The sequence below is a fragment of the Ambystoma mexicanum genome, chromosome 9, assembly GCF_040938575.1.
Source record: "Ambystoma mexicanum isolate Mex_15411 chromosome 9, UKY_AmexF1_1, whole genome shotgun sequence".
In the NCBI taxonomy this organism is placed as follows: domain Eukaryota; kingdom Metazoa; phylum Chordata; class Amphibia; order Caudata; family Ambystomatidae; genus Ambystoma; species Ambystoma mexicanum.
The window spans coordinates 1,403,448,550-1,403,470,143 of NC_090931.1; the positions used below are offsets into that span (position 1 = coordinate 1,403,448,550).

At 49.1% G+C, this 21,594-nt stretch overlaps 1 protein-coding gene across 1 annotated transcript in view; it reads left to right on the top strand.

Annotated features, from left to right (window-relative positions):
• The first annotated feature begins 9,746 nt into the window (after positions 1-9,746).
• Positions 9,747-21,594, top strand: part of LOC138487481 (prion-like-(Q/N-rich) domain-bearing protein 25) — a 43,731-nt gene continuing 31,883 nt past the window's right edge. The window contains exon 1 of the mRNA XM_069613997.1: positions 9,747-10,532. Within this exon, the coding sequence (XP_069470098.1) occupies positions 9,747-10,532 (786 nt within the window). The remainder of the gene's footprint in view (positions 10,533-21,594) is intronic.

Here is a 21,594-nt window from a genome sequence, read left to right on the forward strand (position 1 = left end):
CACTGCACGAATGTGAGAGATCTAGGTAACCAGTGCATGCATGTGAGAGACCTGGGTAATCAGTGCATGAATGTGAGAGACCTGGGTAACCAGTGCATGAATGTGGGAGACCTGGGTAACCACTGCATGAATGTGAAAGTCCTGGGTAATCAGTGCATGAATGTGAGCGACCAGGGTAATCAGTGCATGAATGTGAGACACCTGGGTAACCAGTGCATGAATGTGGGAGACCTGGGTACCACTGCATGAATGTGAGGGACCTGTGTAATCAGTGCATGAATGTGAGAGGCCTGGGTAACCACTGCATGAATGTGGGAGACCTAGGTAACCATTGCATGAATGTGAGAGAGCTAGGTAACCAGTGCATGAACGTGGGAGAGCTAGGTAACCAGTGCATGAATGTGGGAGACCTGGGTAACCAGTGCATGAATGTGGGAGACCTGGGTAACCACTGCATGAATGTGAGAGAGCTAGGTAACCAGTGCATGAACGTGGGAGACCTGGGTAACCACTGCATGAATGTGAGAGAGCTAGTTAACCAGTGCATGAATGTGAGAGACCTGGGTAACCAGTGCATGAATGTGGGAGACCTGGGTAACCATGAAATGAATGTGAGAGACCTGGGTAATCCGTGCATGAATGAGAGACCTGGGTAACCAGTGCATGAATGTGGGAGACCTGGGTAACCACTGCATGAATGTGAGAGAGCTAGGTAACCATTGCATGAATGTGGGAGACCTGGGTAACCACTGCACGAATGTGAGAGATCTAGGTAACCAGTGCATGCATGTGAGAGACCTGGGTAATCAGTGCATGAATGTGAGAGACCTGGGTAACCAGTGCATGAATGTGGGAGACCTGGGTAACCACTGCATGAATGTGAAAGTCCTGGGTAATCAGTGCATGAATGTGAGAGACCAGGGTAATCAGTGCATGAATGTGAGACACCTGGGTAACCAGTGCATGAATGTGGGAGACCTGGGTACCACTGCATGAATGTGAGGGACCTGTGTAATCAGTGCATGAATGTGAGAGACCTGGGTAACCAGTGCATGAATGTGGGAGACCTAGGTAACCATTGCATGAATGTGAGAGAGCTAGGTAACCAGTGCATGAACGTGGGAGAGCTAGGTAACCAGTGCATGAATGTGGGAGACCTGGGTAACCATTGCATGAATGTGAGAGAGCTAGGTAACCAGTGCATGAACGTGGGAGACATGGGTAACCACTGCATGAATGTGAGAGAGCTAGTTAACCAGTGCATGAATGTGAGAGACCTGGGTAATCAGTGCATGAATGAGAGACCTGGGTAACCAGTGCATGAATGTGGGAGACCTGGGTAACCACTGCATGAATGTGAGAGAGCTAGGTAACCAGTGCATGAATGTGGGAGACCTGGGTAACCACTGCATGAATGTGAGAGAGCTAGGTAACCAGTGCATGAATGTGAGAGACCTGGGTAACCAGTGCATGAATGTGGGAGACCTGGGTAACCACTGCATGAATGTGAGAGAGCTAGGTAACCAGTGCATGAACGTGGGAGACCTGGGTAACCACTGCATGAATGTGAGAGAGCTAGTTAACCAGTGCATGAATGTGAGAGACCTGGGTAACCAGTGCATGAATGTGGGAGACCTGGGTAACCATGAAATGAATGTGAGAGACCTGGGTAATCAGTGCATGAATGAGAGACCTGGGTAACCAGTGCATGAATGTGGGAGACCTGGGTAACCACTGCATGAATGTGAGAGAGCTAGGTAACCATTGCATGAATGTGGGAGACCTGGGTAACCACTGCACGAATGTGAGAGATCTAGGTAACCAGTGCATGCATGTGAGAGACCTGGGTAATCAGTGCATGAATGTGAGAGACCTGGGTAACCAGTGCATGAATGTGGGAGACCTGGGTAACCACTGCATGAATGTGAGAGAGCTAGGTAATCAGTGCATGAATATGAGAGACCTGGGTAACCAGTGCATGAATGTGAGAGACCTGGGTAACCAGTGCATGAATGTGAGAGACCTGGGTAACCAGTGCATGAATGTGGGAGACCTGGGTAACCACTGCATGAATGTGAGAGAGCTAGGTAACCAGTGCATGAACGTGGGAGACCTGGGTAACCACTGCATGAATGTGAGAGAGCTAGTTAACCAGTGCATGAATGTGAGAGACCTGGGTAACCAGTGCATGAATGTGGGAGACCTGGGTAACCATGAAATGAATGTGAGAGACCTGGGTAATCAGTGCATGAATGAGAGACCTGGGTAACCAGTGCATGAATGTGGGAGCCCTGGGTAACCACTGCATGAATGTGAGAGAGCTAGGTAACCAGTGCATGAATGTGGGAGACCTGGGTAACCACTGCATGAATGTGAGAGAGCTAGGTAACCAGTGCATGAATGTGAGAGACCTGGGTAACCAGTGCATGAATGTGGGAGACCTGGGTAACCACTGCATGAATGTGAGAGAGCTAGGTAACCAGTGCATGAACGTGGGAGACCTGGGTAACCACTGCATGAATGTGAGAGAGCTAGTTAACCAGTGCATGAATGTGAGAGACCTGGGTAACCAGTGCATGAATGTGGGAGACCTGGGTAACCATGAAATGAATGTGAGAGACCTGGGTAATCAGTGCATGAATGAGAGACCTGGGTAACCAGTGCATGAATGTGGGAGACCTGGGTAACCACTGCATGAATGTGAGAGAGCTAGGTAACCATTGCATGAATGTGGGAGACCTGGGTAACCAGTGCATGCATGTGAGAGACCTGGGTAATCAGTGCATGAATGTGAGAGACCAGGGTAATCAGTGCATGAATGTGAGACACCTGGGTAACCAGTGCATGAATGTGGGAGACCTGGGTACCACTGCATGAATGTGAGGGACCTGTGTAATCAGTGCATGAATGTGAGAGACCTAGGTAACCATTGCATGAATGTGAGAGAGCTAGGTAACCAGTGCATGAACGTGGGAGAGCTAGGTAACCAGTGCATGAATGTGGGAGACCTGGGTAACCATTGCATGAATGTGAGAGAGCTAGGTAACCAGTGCATGAACGTGGGAGACATGGGTAACCACTGCATGAATGTGAGAGAGCTAGTTAACCAGTGCATGAATGTGAGAGACCTGGGTAATCAGTGCATGAATGAGAGACCTGGGTAACCAGTGCATGAATGTGGGAGACCTGGGTAACCACTGCATGAATGTGAGAGAGCTAGGTAACCAGTGCATGAATGTGGGAGACTTGGGTAACCAGTGCATGGATGTGAGAGACCTGGGTAACCAGTGCATGAATGTGAGAGACCTGGATAACCTGTGCATGAATGTGAGAGACATTGCATGATTGTGAGAGACCTGGGTAACCAGTGCATGAATGTGAGAGACCTGGGTAACCAGTGCATGAATGTGGGAGACCTGGGTAACCACTGCATGAATGTGAGAGACCTGGGTAACCAGTGCATGAATGTGAGAGACAGTGCATGATTGTGAGAGACCTGGGTAACCAGTGCATGAATGTGAGAGACCTGGGTAACCAGTGCATGAATGTGAGAGAGCTAGGTAATCAGTGCATGAATGTGTGAGACCTGGGTAACCAGTGAATGAATGTGAGAGACCTGGGTAACCAGTGCATGAATGTGAGAGACAGTGCATGATTGTGAGAGACCTGGGTAACCAGTGTATGAATGGGAGAGACCTGGGTAACCAGTGCATGAATGTGAGGGACCTGGGTAACCAGTGCATGAATGTGAGAGAGCTAGGTAATCAGTGCATAAATATGAGAGACCTGGGTAACCAGTGCATGAATGTGAGAGACCTGGGTAACCAGTGCATGAATGTGAGAGACAGTGCATGCTTGTGAGAGACCTGGGTAACCAGTGCATGAATGTGAGAGACCTGGGTAACCAGTGCATGAATGTGAGAGACCTGGGTAACCAGTGCATGGATGTGTGAGACCTGGGTAACCAGTGCATGGATGTGAGAGACCTGGGTAACCAGTGCATGAATGTGAGAGACCTGGGTAACCAGTGCATGAATGTGAGAGACAGTGCATGATTGTGAGAGACCTGCGTAACCAGTGCATGAATGTGGGAGACCTGGGTAACCACTGCATGAATGTGAGAGAGCTAGGTAACCAGTGCATGAACGTGGGAGACCTGGGTAACCACTGCATGAATGTGAGAGAGCTAGTTAACCAGTGCATGAATGTGAGAGACCTGGGTAACCAGTGCATGAATGTGGGAGACATGGGTAACCATGAAATGAATGTGAGAGACCTGGTTAATCAGTGCATGAATGAGAGACCTGGGTAACCAGTGCATGAATGTGGGAGACCTGGGTAACCACTGCATGAATGTGAGAGAGCTAGGTAACCACTGCATGAATGTGGGAGACCTGGGTAACCACTGCATGAATGTGAGAGAGCTAGGTAACCAGTGCATGAATGTGAGATACCTGGGTAATCAGTGCATGAATGTGAGAGACCTGGGTAACCAGTGCATGAATGTGGGAGACCTGGGTAACCACTGCATGAATGTGAGAGACCTGGGTAATCAGTGCATGAATGTGAGAGACCAGGGTAATCAGTGCATGAATGTGAGACACCTGGGTAACCAGTGCATGAATGTGAGACACCTGGGTAACCAGTGCATGAATGTGAGACACCTGGGTAACCAGTGCATGAATGTGGGAGACCTGGGTACCACTGCATGAATGTGAGGGACCTGTGTAATCAGTGCATGAATGTGAGAGACCTGGGTAACCAGTGCATGAATGTGGGAGACCTGGGTAACCAGTGCATGAATGTGAGAGACAGTGCATGATTGTGAGAGACCTGGGTAACCAGTGCATGAATGTGAGAGACCTGGGTAACCAGTGCATGAATGTGGGAGACCTGGGTAACCAGTGCATGAATGTGAGAGAGCTAGGTAACCAGTGCATGAATGTGGGAGACCTGGGTAACCAGTGCATGAATGTGAGAGAGCTCGGTAACCAGAGCATGAATGTGAGAGACCTGGGTAACCAGTGCATGAATGTGGGAGCCCTGGGTAACCACTGCATGAATGTGAGAGACCTGGGTAATCAGTGCATGAATGAGAGACCTGGGTAACCAGTGCATGAATGTGGGAGACCTGGGTAACCACTGCATGAATGTGAGAGAGCTAGGTAACCAGTGCATGAATGTGGGAGACCTGGGTAACCCCTGCATGAATGTGAGAGAGCTAGGTAACCAGTTCATGAATGTGAGAGACCTGGGTAATCAGTGCATGAATTTGAAAGACCTGGGTAACCAGTACATGAATGTGGGAGACCTGGGTAACAACTGCATGAATGTGAGAGACCTGGGTAATCAGTGCATGAATGTGAGAGACCTGGGTAATCAGTGCATGAATGTGAGAGACCTGGGTAACCAGTGCATGAATGTGGGAGACCTGGGTAACCACTGCATGAATGTGAGAGACCTGGGTAATCAGTGCATGAATGTGAGAGACCTGGGTAATCAGTGCATGAATGTGAGAGACCTGGGTAACCACTGCATGAATGTGAGAGACCTGGGTAACCACTGCATGAATGTGAGAGACCTGTGTAACCAGTGCATGAATGTGAGAGACCTGGGTAACCAGTGCATTAATGTGAGAGAGCTAGGTAATCAGTGCATGAATGTGAGAGACCTGGGTAACCAGTGCATGAATGTGAGAGACCTGGGTAACCAGTGCATGAATGTGGGAGACCTGGGTAACCACTGCATGAATGTGAGAGAGCTAGGTAATCATTGCATGAATGTGAGAGACCTGGGTAATCAGTGCATGAATGTGAGAGACCTGGGTAATCAGTGCATGAATGTGAGAGACCTGGGTAACCACTGCATGAATGTGAGAGACCTGGGTAATCAGTGCATGAATGTGATAGACCTGGGTAATCAGTGCATGAATGTGAGAGACCTGGGTAACCAGTGCATGAATGTGAGAGACCTGGGTAACCAGTGCATGAATGTGAGAGAGCTAGGTAATCAGTGCATGAATGTGAGAGACCTGGGTAACCAGTGCATGAATGTGAGAGACCTGGGTAACCAGTGTATGAATGTGGGAGACCTGGGTAACCACTGCATGAATGTGAGAGAGCTAGGTAATCAGTGCATAAATGTGAGAGACCTGGGTAACCAGTGCATGAATGTGAGAGACCTGGGTAACCAGTGCATGAATGTGAGAGAGCTGGGTAACCAGTGCATGAATGTGAGAGACCTGGGTAACCTGTGCATGAATGTGGGGGACCTGGGTAACCACTGCATGAATGTGAGAGAGCTAGGTAACCAGTGCATGAATGTGAGAGACCTGGGTAACTGGTGCATGAATGTGAGAGACCTGGGTAACCAGTGCATGGATGTGAGAGACCTGGGTAACCAGTGAATGAATGTGAGAGACCTGGGTAACCAGTGCATGAATGTGAGAGACCTGGGTAACCAGTGCATGGATGTGAGAGACCTGGGTAACCAGTGAATGAATGTGAGAGACCTGGGTAACCAGTGCATGAATGTGGGAGAGCCGGGTAACCACTGCATGAATGTGAGAGAACTAGGTAACCAGTGCATGAATGTGAGATACCTGGGTAACCAGTGCATGAATGTGAGAGAGCTAGGTAACCAGTGCATGAATGTGAGAGACCTGGGTAACCAGTGCATGAGTGTGAGAGACCTGGGTAACCAGTGCATGATTGTGGGAGACATGGGTAACCAGTGCATGAATGTGAGAGACCTGGGTAACCAGTGTATGAATGTGAGAGACCTGGGTAACCAGTGCATGAATGTGAGAGACAGTGCCTGATTGTGAGAGACCTGGGTAAGCAGTGCATGAATGTGAGAGTCCTGGGTAACCAGTGCATGAATGTGAGAGACCTGGGTAACCAGTGCATGAGTGTGAGAGACCTGGGTAACCAGTGCATGATTGTGGGAGACATGGGTAACCAGTGCATGAATGTGAGAGACCTGGGTAACCAGTGTATGAATGTGAGAGACCTGGGTAACCAGTGCATGAATGTGAGAGACAGTGCCTGATTGTGAGAGACCTGGGTAAGCAGTGCATGAATGTGAGAGACCTGGGTAACCAGTGCATGAATGTGAGAGACCTGGGTAACCAGTGCATGATTGTGAGAGACCTGGGTAACCAGTGAATGAATGTGAGAGACCTGGGTAATCAGTGCATGAATGTGAGAGAACTAGGTAACCAGTGCATGAATGTGAGAGATCTGGGTAACCAGTGCATGAATGTGAGAGAGCTAGGTAATCAGTGCATGAATGTGAGAGACCTGGGTAACCAGTGCATGAGTTTGAGAGACCCGAGTAACCAGTGCATGATTGTGGGAGACCTGGGTAACCAGTGCATGAATGTGAGAGACCTGGGTAACCAGTGTATGAATGTGAGAGACGTGGGTAACCAGAGCATGAATGTGAGAGAGCTAGGTAACCAGTGCATGAATGTGAGAGACCTAGGTAACCAGTGCATGAATGTGAGAGACCTGGGTAACCAGTGCATGAATGTGAGAGACCTGGGGAACCAGTGCATGGATGTGAGAGACCTGGGTAACCAGTGCATGAATGTGAGAGACCTGGGTAACCAGTGCATGAATGTGAGAGACCTGGGTAACCAGTGCATAAATGTGAGAGAGCTAGGTAACCAGTGCATGAATGTGAGAGACCTGGGTAATCAGTGCATGAATGTGAGAGACCTGGGTAACCAGTGCATGATTGTGGGAGACCTGGGTAACCAATGCATGAATGCGAGAGACCTGGGTAACCAGTGTATGAATGTGAGAGACCTGGGTAACCAGTGCATGAATGTGAGAGACCTGGGTAACCAGTGCATGAATGTGAGAGACCTGGGTAACCAGTGCATAAATGTGAGAGAGCTAGGTAACCAGTGCATGAATGTGAGAGAGCTAGGTAATCAGTGCATAAATGTGAGAGACCTGGGTAACCAGTGCATGAATGTGAGAGACCTGGGTAACCAGTGCATGAATGTGAGAGAGCTGGGTAACCAGTGCATGAATGTGAGAGACCTGGGTAACCTGTGCATGAATGTGGGGGACCTGGGTAACCACTGCATGAATGTGAGAGAGCTAGGTAACCAGTGCATGAATGTGAGAGACCTGGGTAACTGGTGCATGAATGTGAGAGACCTGGGTAACCAGTGCATGGATGTGAGAGACCTGGGTAACCAGTGAATGAATGTGAGAGACCTGGGTAACCAGTGCATGAATGTGAGAGACCTGGGTAACCAGTGCATGGATGTGAGAGACCTGGGTAACCAGTGAATGAATGTGAGAGACCTGGGTAACCAGTGCATGAATGTGGGAGAGCCGGGTAACCACTGCATGAATGTGAGAGAACTAGGTAACCAGTGTATGAATGTGAGATACCTGGGTAACCAGTGCATGAATGTGAGAGAGCTAGGTAACCAGTGCATGAATGTGAGAGACCTGGGTAACCAGTGCATGAGTGTGAGAGACCTGGGTAACCAGTGCATGATTGTGGGAGACATGGGTAACCAGTGCATGAATGTGAGAGACCTGGGTAACCAGTGTATGAATGTGAGAGACCTGGGTAACCAGTGCATGAATGTGAGAGACAGTGCCTGATTGTGAGAGACCTGGGTAAGCAGTGCATGAATGTGAGAGACCTGGGTAACCAGTGCATGAATGTGAGAGACCTGGGTAACCAGTGCATGAGTGTGAGAGACCTGGGTAACCAGTGCATGATTGTGGGAGACATGGGTAACCAGTGCATGAATGTGAGAGACCTGGGTAACCAGTGTATGAATGTGAGAGACCTGGGTAACCAGTGCATGAATGTGAGAGACAGTGCCTGATTGTGAGAGACCTGGGTAAGCAGTGCATGAATGTGAGAGACCTGGGTAACCAGTGCATGAATGTGAGAGACCTGGGTAACCAGTGCATGATTGTGAGAGACCTGGGTAACCAGTGAATGAATGTGAGAGACCTGGGTAATCAGTGCATGAATGTGAGAGAACTAGGTAACCAGTGCATGGATGTGAGAGATCTGGGTAACCAGTGCATGAATGTGAGAGAGCTAGGTAATCAGTGCATGAATGTGAGAGACCTGGGTAACCAGTGCATGAGTTTGAGAGACCCGAGTAACCAGTGCATGATTGTGGGAGACCTGGGTAACCAGTGCATGAATGTGAGAGACCTGGGTAACCAGTGTATGAATGTGAGAGACGTGGGTAACCAGAGCATGAATGTGAGAGAGCTAGGTAACCAGTGCATGAATGTGAGAGACCTAGGTAACCAGTGCATGAATGTGAGAGACCTGGGTAACCAGTGCATGAATGTGAGAGACCTGGGGAACCAGTGCATGGATGTGAGAGACCTGGGTAACCAGTGCATGAATGTGAGAGACCTGGGTAACCAGTGCATGAATGTGAGAGACCTGGGTAACCAGTGCATAAATGTGAGAGAGCTAGGTAACCAGTGCATGAATGTGAGAGACCTGGGTAATCAGTGCATGAATGTGAGAGACCTGGGTAACCAGTGCATGATTGTGGGAGACCTGGGTAACCAATGCATGAATGCGAGAGACCTGGGTAACCAGTGTATGAATGTGAGAGACCTGGGTAACCAGAGCATGAATATGAGAGACCTGGGTAACCAGTGCATGAATGTGAGAGACCTGGGTAACCAGTGCATGAATGTGGGAGACAGTGCATGATTGTGAGAGACCTGGGTAACCAGTGCATGAATGTGAGAGACCTGGGTAACCAGTGCATGGATGTGAGAGACCTGGGTAACCAGTGCATAAATGTTAGAGACTTGGGTAACCAGTGCATGAATGTGGGAGACCTGGGTAACCACTGCATGAATGTGAGAGAGCTAGGTAACCAGTGTATGAATGTGGGAGACCTGGGTAACCACTGCATGAATGTGAGAGAGATAAGTAAACAGTGCATGAATGTGAGAGACCTGGGTAACCAGTGCATGAACGTGGGAGACCTGGGTAACCACTGCATGAATGTGAGAGACCTGGGTAATCAGTGCATGAATGTGAGAGACCTGGGTAACCAGGGCATGAGTGTGAGAGACCTGGGTAAGCAGTGCATGATTGTGGGAGACCTGGGTAACCAGGGCATGAATGTGGGAGACCTCGGTAACCAGTGTATGAATGTGAGAGACCTGGGTAACCGGTGCATGAACGTGAGAGACCTGGGTAACCAGTGCATGAATGTGAGAGACCTGGGTAACCAGTGTATGAATTTGGGAGACCTGGGTAACCACTGCATGAATGTGAGAGAGATAAGTAAACAGTGCATGAATGTGAGAGACCTGGGTAACCAGTGCATGAACGTGGGAGACCTCGGTAACCAGTGTATGAATGTGAGAGACCTGGGTAACCAGTGCATGAATGTGAGAGACCTGAGTAACCGGTGCATGAACGTGAGAGACCTGGGTAATCAGTGCATGAATGTGAGAGACCTGGGTAACCAGTGTATGAATTTGGGAGACCTGGGCAACCACTGCATGAATGTGAGAGAGCTAGGTAATCAGTGCATGCATGTGAGAGACCTGGGTAACCAGTGCATGAATGTGAGAGACCTGGGTAACCAGTGCATGAATGTGAGAAAGCTAGGTAATCAGTGCATGAATGTGAGAGACCTGGGTAACCAGTGCATGAATATGAGAGACCTGGGTAACCAGTGCATGAATGTGAGAGACAGTGCATGATTGTGAGAGACCTGGGTAACCAGTGCATGAATGTGAGAGACCTGGGTAACCAGTGCATGAATGTGAGAGACCTAGGTAACCAGTGCATGAATGTGAGAGAGCTAGGTAATCAGTGCATGAATGTGAGAGACATGGGTAACCAGTGCATGAATGTGAGAGACCTGGGTAACCAGTGCATGAATGTGAGAGACAGTGCATGATTGTGAGAGACCTGGGTAACCAGTGCATGAATGTGAGAGACCTGGGTAACCAGTGCATGAATGTGAGAGAGCTAGGTAATCAGTGCATGAATGTGTGAGACCTGGGTAACCAGTGAATGAATGTGAGAGACCTGGGTAACCAGTGCATGAATGTGAGAGACAGTGCATGATTGTGAGAGACCTGGGTAACCAGTGTATGAATGTGAGAGACCTGGGTAACCAGTGCATGAATGTGAGGGACCTGGGTAACCAGTGCATGAATGTGAGAGAGCTAGGTAATCAGTGCATGAATATGAGAGACCTGGGTAACCAGTGCATGAATGTGAGAGACCTGGGTAACCAGTGCATGAATGTGAGAGACAGTGCATGCTCGTGAGAGACCCGGGTAACCAGTGCATGAATGTGAGAGAGCTGGGTAACCAGTGCATGAATGTGAGAGACCTGGGTAACCAGTGCATGGATGTGAGAGACCTGGGTAACCAGTGCATGAATGTGAGAGACCTGGGTAACCAGTGCATGAATGTGAGAGACAGTGCATGATTGTGAGAGACCTGGGTAACCAGTGCATGAATGTGGGAGACCTGGGTAACCACTGCATGAATGTGAGAGAGCTAGGTAACCAGTGCATGAACGTGGGAGACCTGGGTAACCACTGCATGAATGTGAGAGATCTAGGTAACCAGTGCATGAATGTGAGAGACCTGGGTAACCAGTGCATGCATGTGGGAGACCTGGGTAACCATGAAATGAATGTGAGAGACCTGGGTAATCAGTGCATGAATGAGAGACCTGGGAAACCAGTGCATGAATGTGGGAGACCTGGGTAACCACTGCATGAATGTGAGAGCGCTAGGTAACCAGTGCATGAATGTGAGAGACCTGGGTAATCAGTGCATGAATGTGAGAGACCTGGGTAACCAGTGCATGAATGTGGGAGACCTGGGTAACCAGTGCATGAATGTGAGAGACCTGGGTAATCAGTGCATGAATGTGAGAGACCTGGGTAATCAGTGCATGAATGTGAGAGACCTGGGTAACCAGTGCATGAATGTGGGAGACCTGGGTAACCACTGCATGAATGTGAGGGACCTGGGTAATCAGTGCATGAATGTGAGAGACCTGGGTAACCAGTGCATGAATGTGGGAGACCTGGGTAACCATTGCATGGATGTGAGAGACCTGGGTAACCAGTGCATGAATGTGAGAGACCTGGGTAACCAGTGCATGAATGTGAGAGACAGTGCATGATTGTGCGAGACCTGGGTAACCAGTGCATGAATGTGAGAGACCTGGGTAACCAGTGCATGAATGTGGGAGACCTGGGTAACCACTGCATGAATGTGAGAGATCTGGGTAACCAGTGCATGAATGTGAGAGACAGTGCATGATTGTGAGAGACCTGGGTAACCAGTGCATGAATGTGAGAGACCTGGGTAACCAGTGCATGAATGTGAGAGAGCTAGGTAATCAGTGCATGAATGTGTGAAACCTGGGTAACCAGTGAATGAATGTGAGAGACCTGGGTGACCAGTGCATGAATGTGAGAGATAGTGCATGATTGTGAGAGACCTGGGTAACCAGTGTATGAATGTGAGAGACCTGGGTAACCAGTGCATGAATGTGAGGGACCTGGGTAACCAGTGCATGAATGTGAGAGAGCTAGGTAATCAGTGCATGAATATGAGAGACCTGGGTAACCAGTGCATGAATGTGAGAGACCTGGGTAACCAGTGCATGAATGTGAGAGACAGTGCATGCTTGTGAGAGACCTGGGTAACCAGTGCATGAATGTGAGAGACCTGGGTAACCAGTGCATGGATGTGAGAGACCTGGGTAACCAGTGCATGGATGTGAGAGACCTGGGTAACCAGTGCATGAATGTGAGAGACCTGGGTAACCAGTGCATGAATGTGAGAGACAGTGCATGATTGTGAGAGACCTGGGTAACCAGTGCATGAATGTGGGAGACCTGGGTAACCACTGCATGAATGTGAGAGAGCTAGGTAACCAGTGCATGAACGTGGGAGACCTGGGTAACCACTGCATGAATGTGAGGGAGCTAGGTAACCAGTGCATGAATGTGAGAGACCTGGGTAACCAGTGCATGAATGTGGGAGACCTGGGTAACCATGGGATGAATGTGAGAGACCTGGGTAATCAGTGCATGAATGAGAGACCTGGGTAACCAGTGCATGAATGTGAGGGACAGTGCATGATTGTGAGAGACCTGCGTAACCAGTGCATGAATGTGGGAGACCTGGGTAACCATTGCATGAATGTGAGAGAGCTAGGTAACCAGTGCATGAACGTGGGAGACATGGGTAACCACTGCATGAATGTGAGAGAGCTAGTTAACCAGTGCATGAATGTGAGAGACCTGGGTAATCAGTGCATGAATGAGAGACCTGGGTAACCAGTGCATGAATGTGGGAGACCTGGGTAACCACTGCATGAATGTGAGAGAGCTAGGTAACCAGTGCATGAATGTGGGAGACCTGGGTAACCAGTGCATGGATGTGAGAGACCTGGGTAACCAGTGCATGAATGTGAGAGACCTGGGTAACCAGTGCATGAATGTGAGAGACATTGCATGATTGTGAGAGACCTGGGTAACCAGTGCATGAATGTGAGAGACCTGGGTAACCAGTGCATGAATGTGGGAGACCTGGGTAACCACTGCATGAATGTGAGAGACCTGGGTAACCAGTGCATGAATGTGAGAGACAGTGCATGATTGTGAGAGACCTGGGTAACCAGTGCATGAATGTGAGAGACCTGGGTAACCAGTGCATGAATGTGAGAGAGCTAGGTAATCAGTGCATGAATGTGTGAGACCTGGGTAACCAGTGAATGAATGTGAGAGACCTGGGTAACCAGTGCATGAATGTGAGAGACAGTGCATGATTGTGAGAGACCTGGGTAACCAGTGTATGAATGGGAGAGACCTGGGTAACCAGTGCATGAATGTGAGGGACCTGGGTAACCAGTGCATGAATGTGAGAGAGCTAGGTAATCAGTGCATGAATATGAGAGACCTGGGTAACCAGTGCATGAATGTGAGAGACCTGGGTAACCAGTGCATGAATGTGAGAGACAGTGCATGCTTGTGAGAGACCTGGGTAACCAGTGCATGAATGTGAGAGACCTGGGTAACCAGTGCATGAATGTGAGAGACCTGGGTAACCAGTGCATGGATGTGAGAGAGCTAGGTAATCAGTGCATGAATATGAGAGACCTGGGTAACCAGTGCATGAATGTGAGAGACCTGGGTAACCAGTGCATGAATGTGAGAGACCTGGGTAACCAGTGCATGAATGTGGGAGACCTGGGTAACCACTGCATGAATGTGAGAGAGCTAGGTAACCAGTGCATGAACGTGGGAGACCTGGGTAACCACTGCATGAATGTGAGAGAGCTAGTTAACCAGTGCATGAATGTGAGAGACCTGGGTAACCAGTGCATGAATGTGGGAGACCTGGGTAACCATGAAATGAATGTGAGAGACCTGGGTAATCAGTGCATGAATGAGAGACCTGGGTAACCAGTGCATGAATGTGGGAGACCTGGGTAACCACTGCATGAATGTGAGAGCGCTAGGTAACCATTGCATGAATGTGGGAGACCTGGGTAACCACTGCACGAATGTGAGAGATCTAGGTAACCAGTGCATGCATGTGAGAGACCTGGGTAATCAGTGCATGAATGTGAGAGACCTGGGTAACCAGTGCATGAATGTGGGAGACCTGGGTAACCACTGCATGAATGTGAAAGTCCTGGGTAATCAGTGCATGAATGTGAGAGACCAGGGTAATCAGTGCATGAATGTGAGACACCTGGGTAACCAGTGCATGAATGTGGGAGACCTGGGTACCACTGCATGAATGTGAGGGACCTGTGTAATAAGTGCATGAATGTGAGAGACCTGGGTAACCAGTGCATGAATGTGGGAGACCTAGGTAAACATTGCATGAATGTGAGAGAGCTAGGTAACCAGTGCATGAACGTGGGAGAGCTAGGTAACCAGTGCATGAATGTGGGAGACCTGGGTAACCATTGCATGAATGTGAGAGAGCTAGGTAACCAGTGCATGAACGTGGGAGACATGGGTAACCACTGCATGAATGTGAGACAGCTAGTTAACCAGTGCATGAATGTGAGAGACCTGGGTAATCAGTGCATGAATGAGAGACCTGGGTAACCAGTGCATGAATGTGGGAGACCTGGGTAACCACTGCATGAATGTGAGAGAGCTAGGTAACCAGTGCATGAATGTGGGAGACCTGGGTAACCACTGCATGAATGTGAGAGAGCTAGGTAACCAGTGCATGAATGTGAGAGACCTGGGTAACCAGTGCATGAATGTGAGAAAGCTAGGTAATCAGTGCATGAATGTGAGAGACCTGGGTAACCAGTGCATGAATATGAGAGACCTGGGTAACCAGTGCATGAATGTGAGAGACAGTGCATGATTGTGAGAGACCTGGGTAACCAGTGCATGAATGTGAGAGACATGGGTAACCAGTGCATGAATGTGAGAGACCTAGGTAACCAGTGCATGAATGTGAGAGAGCTAGGTAATCAGTGCATGAATGTGAGAGACATGGGTAACCAGTGCATGAATGTGAGAGACCTGGGTAACCAGTGCATGAATGTGAGAGACAGTGGATGATTGTGAGAGACCTGGGTAACCAGTGCATGAATGTGAGAGACCTGGGTAACCAGTGAATGAATGTGAGAGACCTGGGTAACCAGTGCATGATTGTGAGAGACCTGGGTAACCAGTGTATGAATGTGAGAGACCTGGGTAACCAGTGCATGAATGTGAGGGACCTGGGTAACCAGTGCATGAATGTGAGAGAGCTAGGTAATCAGTGCATGAATATGAGAGACCTGGGTAACCAGTGCATGAATGTGAGAGACCTGGGTAACCAGTGCATGAATGTGAGAGACAGTGCATGCTCATGAGAGACCCGGGTAACCAGTGCATGAATGTGAGAGAGCTGGGTAACCAGTGCATGAATGTGAGAGACCTGGGTAACCAGTGCATGGATGTGAGAGACCTGGGTAACCAGTGCATGAATGTGAGAGACCTGGGTAACCAGTGCATGAATGTGAGAGACAGTGCATGATTGTGAGAGACCTGGGTAACCAGTGCATGAATGTGGGAGACCTGGGTAACCACTGCATGAATGTGAGAGAGCTAGGTAACCAGTGCATGAACGTGGGAGACCTGGGTAACCACTGCATGAATGTGAGAGAGCTAGGTAACCAGTGCATGAATGTGAGAGACCTGGGTAACCAGTGCATGCATGTGGGAGACCTGGGTAACCATGAAATGAATGTGAGAGACCTGGGTAATCAGTGCATGAATGAGAGACCTGGGAAACCAGTGCATGAATGTGGGACACCTGGGTAACCACTGCATGAATGTGAGAGAGCTAGGTAACCAGTGCATGAATGTGAGAGACCTGGGTAATCAGTGCATGAATGTGAGAGACCTGGGTAACCAGTGCATGAATGTGGGAGACCTGGGTAACCAGTGCATGAATGTGAGAGACCTGGGTAATCAGTGCATGAATGTGAGAGACCTGGGTAATCAGTGCATGAATGTGAGAGACCTGGGTAACCAGTGCATGAATGTGGGAGACCTAGGTAACCACTGCATGAATGTGAGGGACCTGGGTAATCAGTGCATGAATGTGAGAGACCTGGGTAACCAGTGCATGAATGTGGGAGACCTGGGTAACCAGTGCATGGATGTGAGAGACCTGGGTAACCAGTGCATGAATGTGAGAGACCTGGGTAACCAGTGCATGAATGTGAGAAACAGTGCATGATTGTGCGAGACCTGGGTAACCAGTGCATGAATGTGAGAGACCTGGGTAACCAGTGCATGAATGTGGGAGATCTGGGTAACCACTGCATGAATGTGAGAGATCTGGGTAAACAGTGCATGAATGTGAGAGACAGTGCATGATTGTGAGAGACCTGGGTAACCAGTGCATGAATGTGAGAGACCTGGGTAACCAGTGCATGAATGTGAGAGAGCTAGGTAATCAGTGCATGAATATGAGAGACCTGGGTAACCAGTGCATGAATGTGAGAGACCTGGGTAACCAGTGCATGAATGTGAGAGACAGTGCATGCTTGTGAGAGACCTGGGTAACCAGTGCATGAATGTGAGAGACCTGGGTAACCAGTGCATGAATGTGAGAGACCTGGGTAACCAGTGCATGGATGTGAGAGAGCTAGGTATTCAGTGCATGAATATGAGAGACCTGGGTAACCAGTGCATGAATGTGGGAGACCTGGGTAACCACTGCATGAATGTGAGAGAGCTAGGTAACCAGTGCATGAATGTGGGAGACTTGGGTAACCACTGCATGAATGTGAGAGAGCTAGGTAACCAGTGCATGAATGTGAGAGACCTTGGTAACCAGTGCATGAATGTGGGAGACCTGGGTAACCACTGCATGAATGTGAGAGAGCTAGGTAACCAGTGCATGAACGTGGGAGACCTGGGTAACCACTGCATGAATATGAGAGAGCTAGTTAACCAGTGCATGAATGTGAGAGACCTGGGTAACCAGTGCATGAATGTGGGAGACCTGGGTAACCATGAAATGAATGTGAGAGACCTGGGTAATCAGTGCATGAATGAGAGACCTGGGTAACCAGTGCATGAATGTGGGAGACCTGGGTAACCACTGCATGAATGTGAGAGAGCTAGGTAACCATTGCATGAATGTGGGAGACCTGGGTAACCACTGCACGAATGTGAGAGATCTAGGTAACCAGTGCATGCATGTGAGAGACCTGGGTAATCAGTGCATGAATGTGAGAGACCTGGGTAACCAGTGCATGAATGTGGGAGACCTGGGTAACCAGTGCATGAATGTGGGAGACCTGGGTAACCAGTGCATGAATGTGAGAGACCTGGGTAATCAGTGCATGAATGTGAGAGACCTGGGTAATCAGTGCATGAATGTGAGAGACCTGGGTAACCAGTGCATGAATGTGGGAGACCTAGGTAACCACTGCATGAATGTGAGGGACCTGGGTAATCAGTGCATGAATGTGAGAGACCTGGGTAACCAGTGCATGAATGTGGGAGACCTGGGTAACCAGTGCATGGATGTGAGAGACCTGGGTAACCAGTGCATGAATGTGAGAGACCTGGGTAACCAGTGCATGAATGTGAGAAACAGTGCATGATTGTGCGAGACCTGGGTAACCAGTGCATGAATGTGAGAGACCTGGGTAACCAGTGCATGAATGTGGGAGATCTGGGTAACCACTGCATGAATGTGAGAGATCTGGGTAAACAGTGCATGAATGTGAGAGACAGTGCATGATTGTGAGAGACCTGGGTAACCAGTGCATGAATGTGAGAGACCTGGGTAACCAGTGCATGAATGTGAGAGAGCTAGGTAATCAGTGCATGAATATGAGAGACCTGGGTAACCAGTGCATGAATGTGAGAGACCTGGGTAACCAGTGCATGAATGTGAGAGACAGTGCATGCTTGTGAGAGACCTGGGTAACCAGTGCATGAATGTGAGAGACCTGGGTAACCAGTGCATGAATGTGAGAGACCTGGGTAACCAGTGCATGGATGTGAGAGAGCTAGGTATTCAGTGCATGAATATGAGAGACCTGGGTAACCAGTGCATGAATGTGGGAGACCTGGGTAACCACTGCATGAATGTGAGAGAGCTAGGTAACCAGTGCATGAATGTGGGAGACTTGGGTAACCACTGCATGAATGTGAGAGAGCTAGGTAACCAGTGCATGAATGTGAGAGACCTGGGTAACCAGTGCATGAATGTGGGAGACCTGGGTAACCACTGCATGAATGTGAGAGAGCTAGGTAACCAGTGCATGAACGTGGGAGACCTGGGTAACCACTGCATGAATATGAGAGAGCTAGTTAACCAGTGCATGAATGTGAGAGACCTGGGTAACCAGTGCATGAATGTGGGAGACCTGGGTAACCATGAAATGAATGTGAGAGACCTGGGTAATCAGTGCATGAATGAGAGACCTGGGTAACCAGTGCATGAATGTGGGAGACCTGGGTAACCACTGCATGAATGTGAGAGAGCTAGGTAACCATTGCATGAATGTGGGAGACCTGGGTAACCACTGCACGAATGTGAGAGATCTAGGTAACCAGTGCATGCATGTGAGAGACCTGGGTAATCAGTGCATGAATGTGAGAGACCTGGGTAACCAGTGCATGAATGTGGGAGACCTGGGTAACCACTGCATGAATGTGAAAGTCCTGGGTAATCAGTGCATGAATGTGAGAGACCAGGGTAATCAGTGCATGAATGTGAGACACCTGGGTAACCAGTGCATGAATGTGGGAGACCTGGGTACCACTGCATGAATGTGAGGGACCTGTGTAATCAGTGCATGAATGTGAGAGACCTGGGTAACCAGTGCATGAATGTGGGAGACCTAGGTAACCATTGCATGAATGTGAGAGAGCTAGGTAACCAGTGCATGAACGTGGGAGAGCTAGGTAACCAGTGCATGAATGTGGGAGACCTGGGTAACCATTGCATGAATGTGAGAGAGCTAGGTAACCAGTGCATGAACGTGGGAGACATGGGTAACCACTGCATGAATGTGAGAGAGCTAGTTAACCAGTGCATGAATGTGAGAGACCTGGGTAATCAGTGCATGAATGAGAGACCTGGGTAACCAGTGCATGAATGTGGGAGACCTGGGTAACCACTGCATGAATGTGAGAGAGCTAGGTAACCAGTGCATGAATGTGGGAGACCTGGGTAACCACTGCATGAATGTGAGAGAGCTAGGTAACCAGTGCATGAATGTGAGAGACCTGGGTAACCAGTGCATGAATGTGGGAGACCTGGGTAACCACTGCATGAATGTGAGAGAGCTAGGTAACCAGTGCATGAACGTGGGAGACCTGGGTAACCACTGCATGAATGTGAGAGAGCTAGTTAACCAGTGCATGAATGTGAGAGACCTGGGTAACCAGTGCATGAATGTGGGAGACCTGGGTAACCATGAAATGAATGTGAGAGACCTGGGTAATCAGTGCATGAATGAGAGACCTGGGTAACCAGTGCATGAATGTGGGAGACCTGGGTAACCACTGCATGAATGTGAGAGAGCTAGGTAACCATTGCATGAATGTGGGAGACCTGGGTAACCACTGCACGAATGTGAGAGATCTAGGTAACCAGTGCATGCATGTGAGAGACCTGGGTAATCAGTGCATGAATGTGAGAGACCTGGGTAACCAGTGCATGAATGTGAGAGACCTGGGTAACCAGTGCATGGATGTGAGAGAGCTAGGTAATCAGTGCATGAATATGAGAGACCTGGGTAACCAGTGCATGAATGTGAGAGACCTGGGTAACCAGTGCATGAATGTGAGAGACCTGGGTAACCAGTGCATGAATGTGGGAGACCTGGGTAACCACTGCATGAATGTGAGAGAGCTAGGTAACCAGTGCATGAACGTGGGAGACCTGGGTAACCACTGCATGAATGTGAGAGAGCTAGTTAACCAGTGCATGAATGTGAGAGACCTGGGTAACCAGTGCATGAATGTGGGAGACCTGGGTAACCATGAAATGAATGTGAGAGACCTGGGTAATCAGTGCATGAATGAGAGACCTGGGTAACCAGTGCATGAATGTGGGAGACCTGGGTAACCACTGCATGAATGTGAGAGCGCTAGGTAACCATTGCATGAATGTGGGAGACCTGGGTAACCACTGCACGAATGTGAGAGATCTAGGTAACCAGTGCATGCATGTGAGAGACCTGGGTAATCAGTGCATGAATGTGAGAGACCTGGGTAACCAGTGCATGAATGTGGGAGACCTGGGTAACCACTGCATGAATGTGAAAGTCCTGGGTAATCAGTGCATGAATGTGAGAGACCAGGGTAATCAGTGCATGAATGTGAGAGACCTGGGTAACCAGTGCATGAATGTGGGAGACCTAGGTAAACATTGCATGAATGTGAGAGAGCTAGGTAACCAGTGCATGAACGTGGGAGAGCTAGGTAACCAGTGCATGAATGTGGGAGACCTGGGTAACCATTGCATGAATGTGAGAGAGCTAGGTAACCAGTGCATGAACGTGGGAGACATGGGTAACCACTGCATGAATGTGAGACAGCTAGTTAACCAGTGCATGAATGTGAGAGACCTGGGTAATCAGTGCATGAATGAGAGACCTGGGTAACCAGTGCATGAATGTGGGAGACCTGGGTAACCACTGCATGAATGTGAGAGAGCTAGGTAACCAGTGCATGAATGTGGGAGACCTGGGTAACCACTGCATGAATGTGAGAGAGCTAGGTAACCAGTGCATGAATGTGAGAGACCTGGGTAACCAGTGCATGAATGTGGGAGACCTGGGTAACCAGTGCATGAATGTGAGAAAGCTAGGTAATCAGTGCATGAATGTGAGAGACCTGGGTAACCAGTGCATGAATATGAGAGACCTGGGTAACCAGTGCATGAATGTGAGAGACAGTGCATGATTGTGAGAGACCTGGGTAACCAGTGCATGAATGTGAGAGACCTGGGTAACCAGTGCATGAATGTGAGAGACCTAGGTAACCAGTGCATGAATGTGAGAGAGCTAGGTAATCAGTGCATGAATGTGAGAGA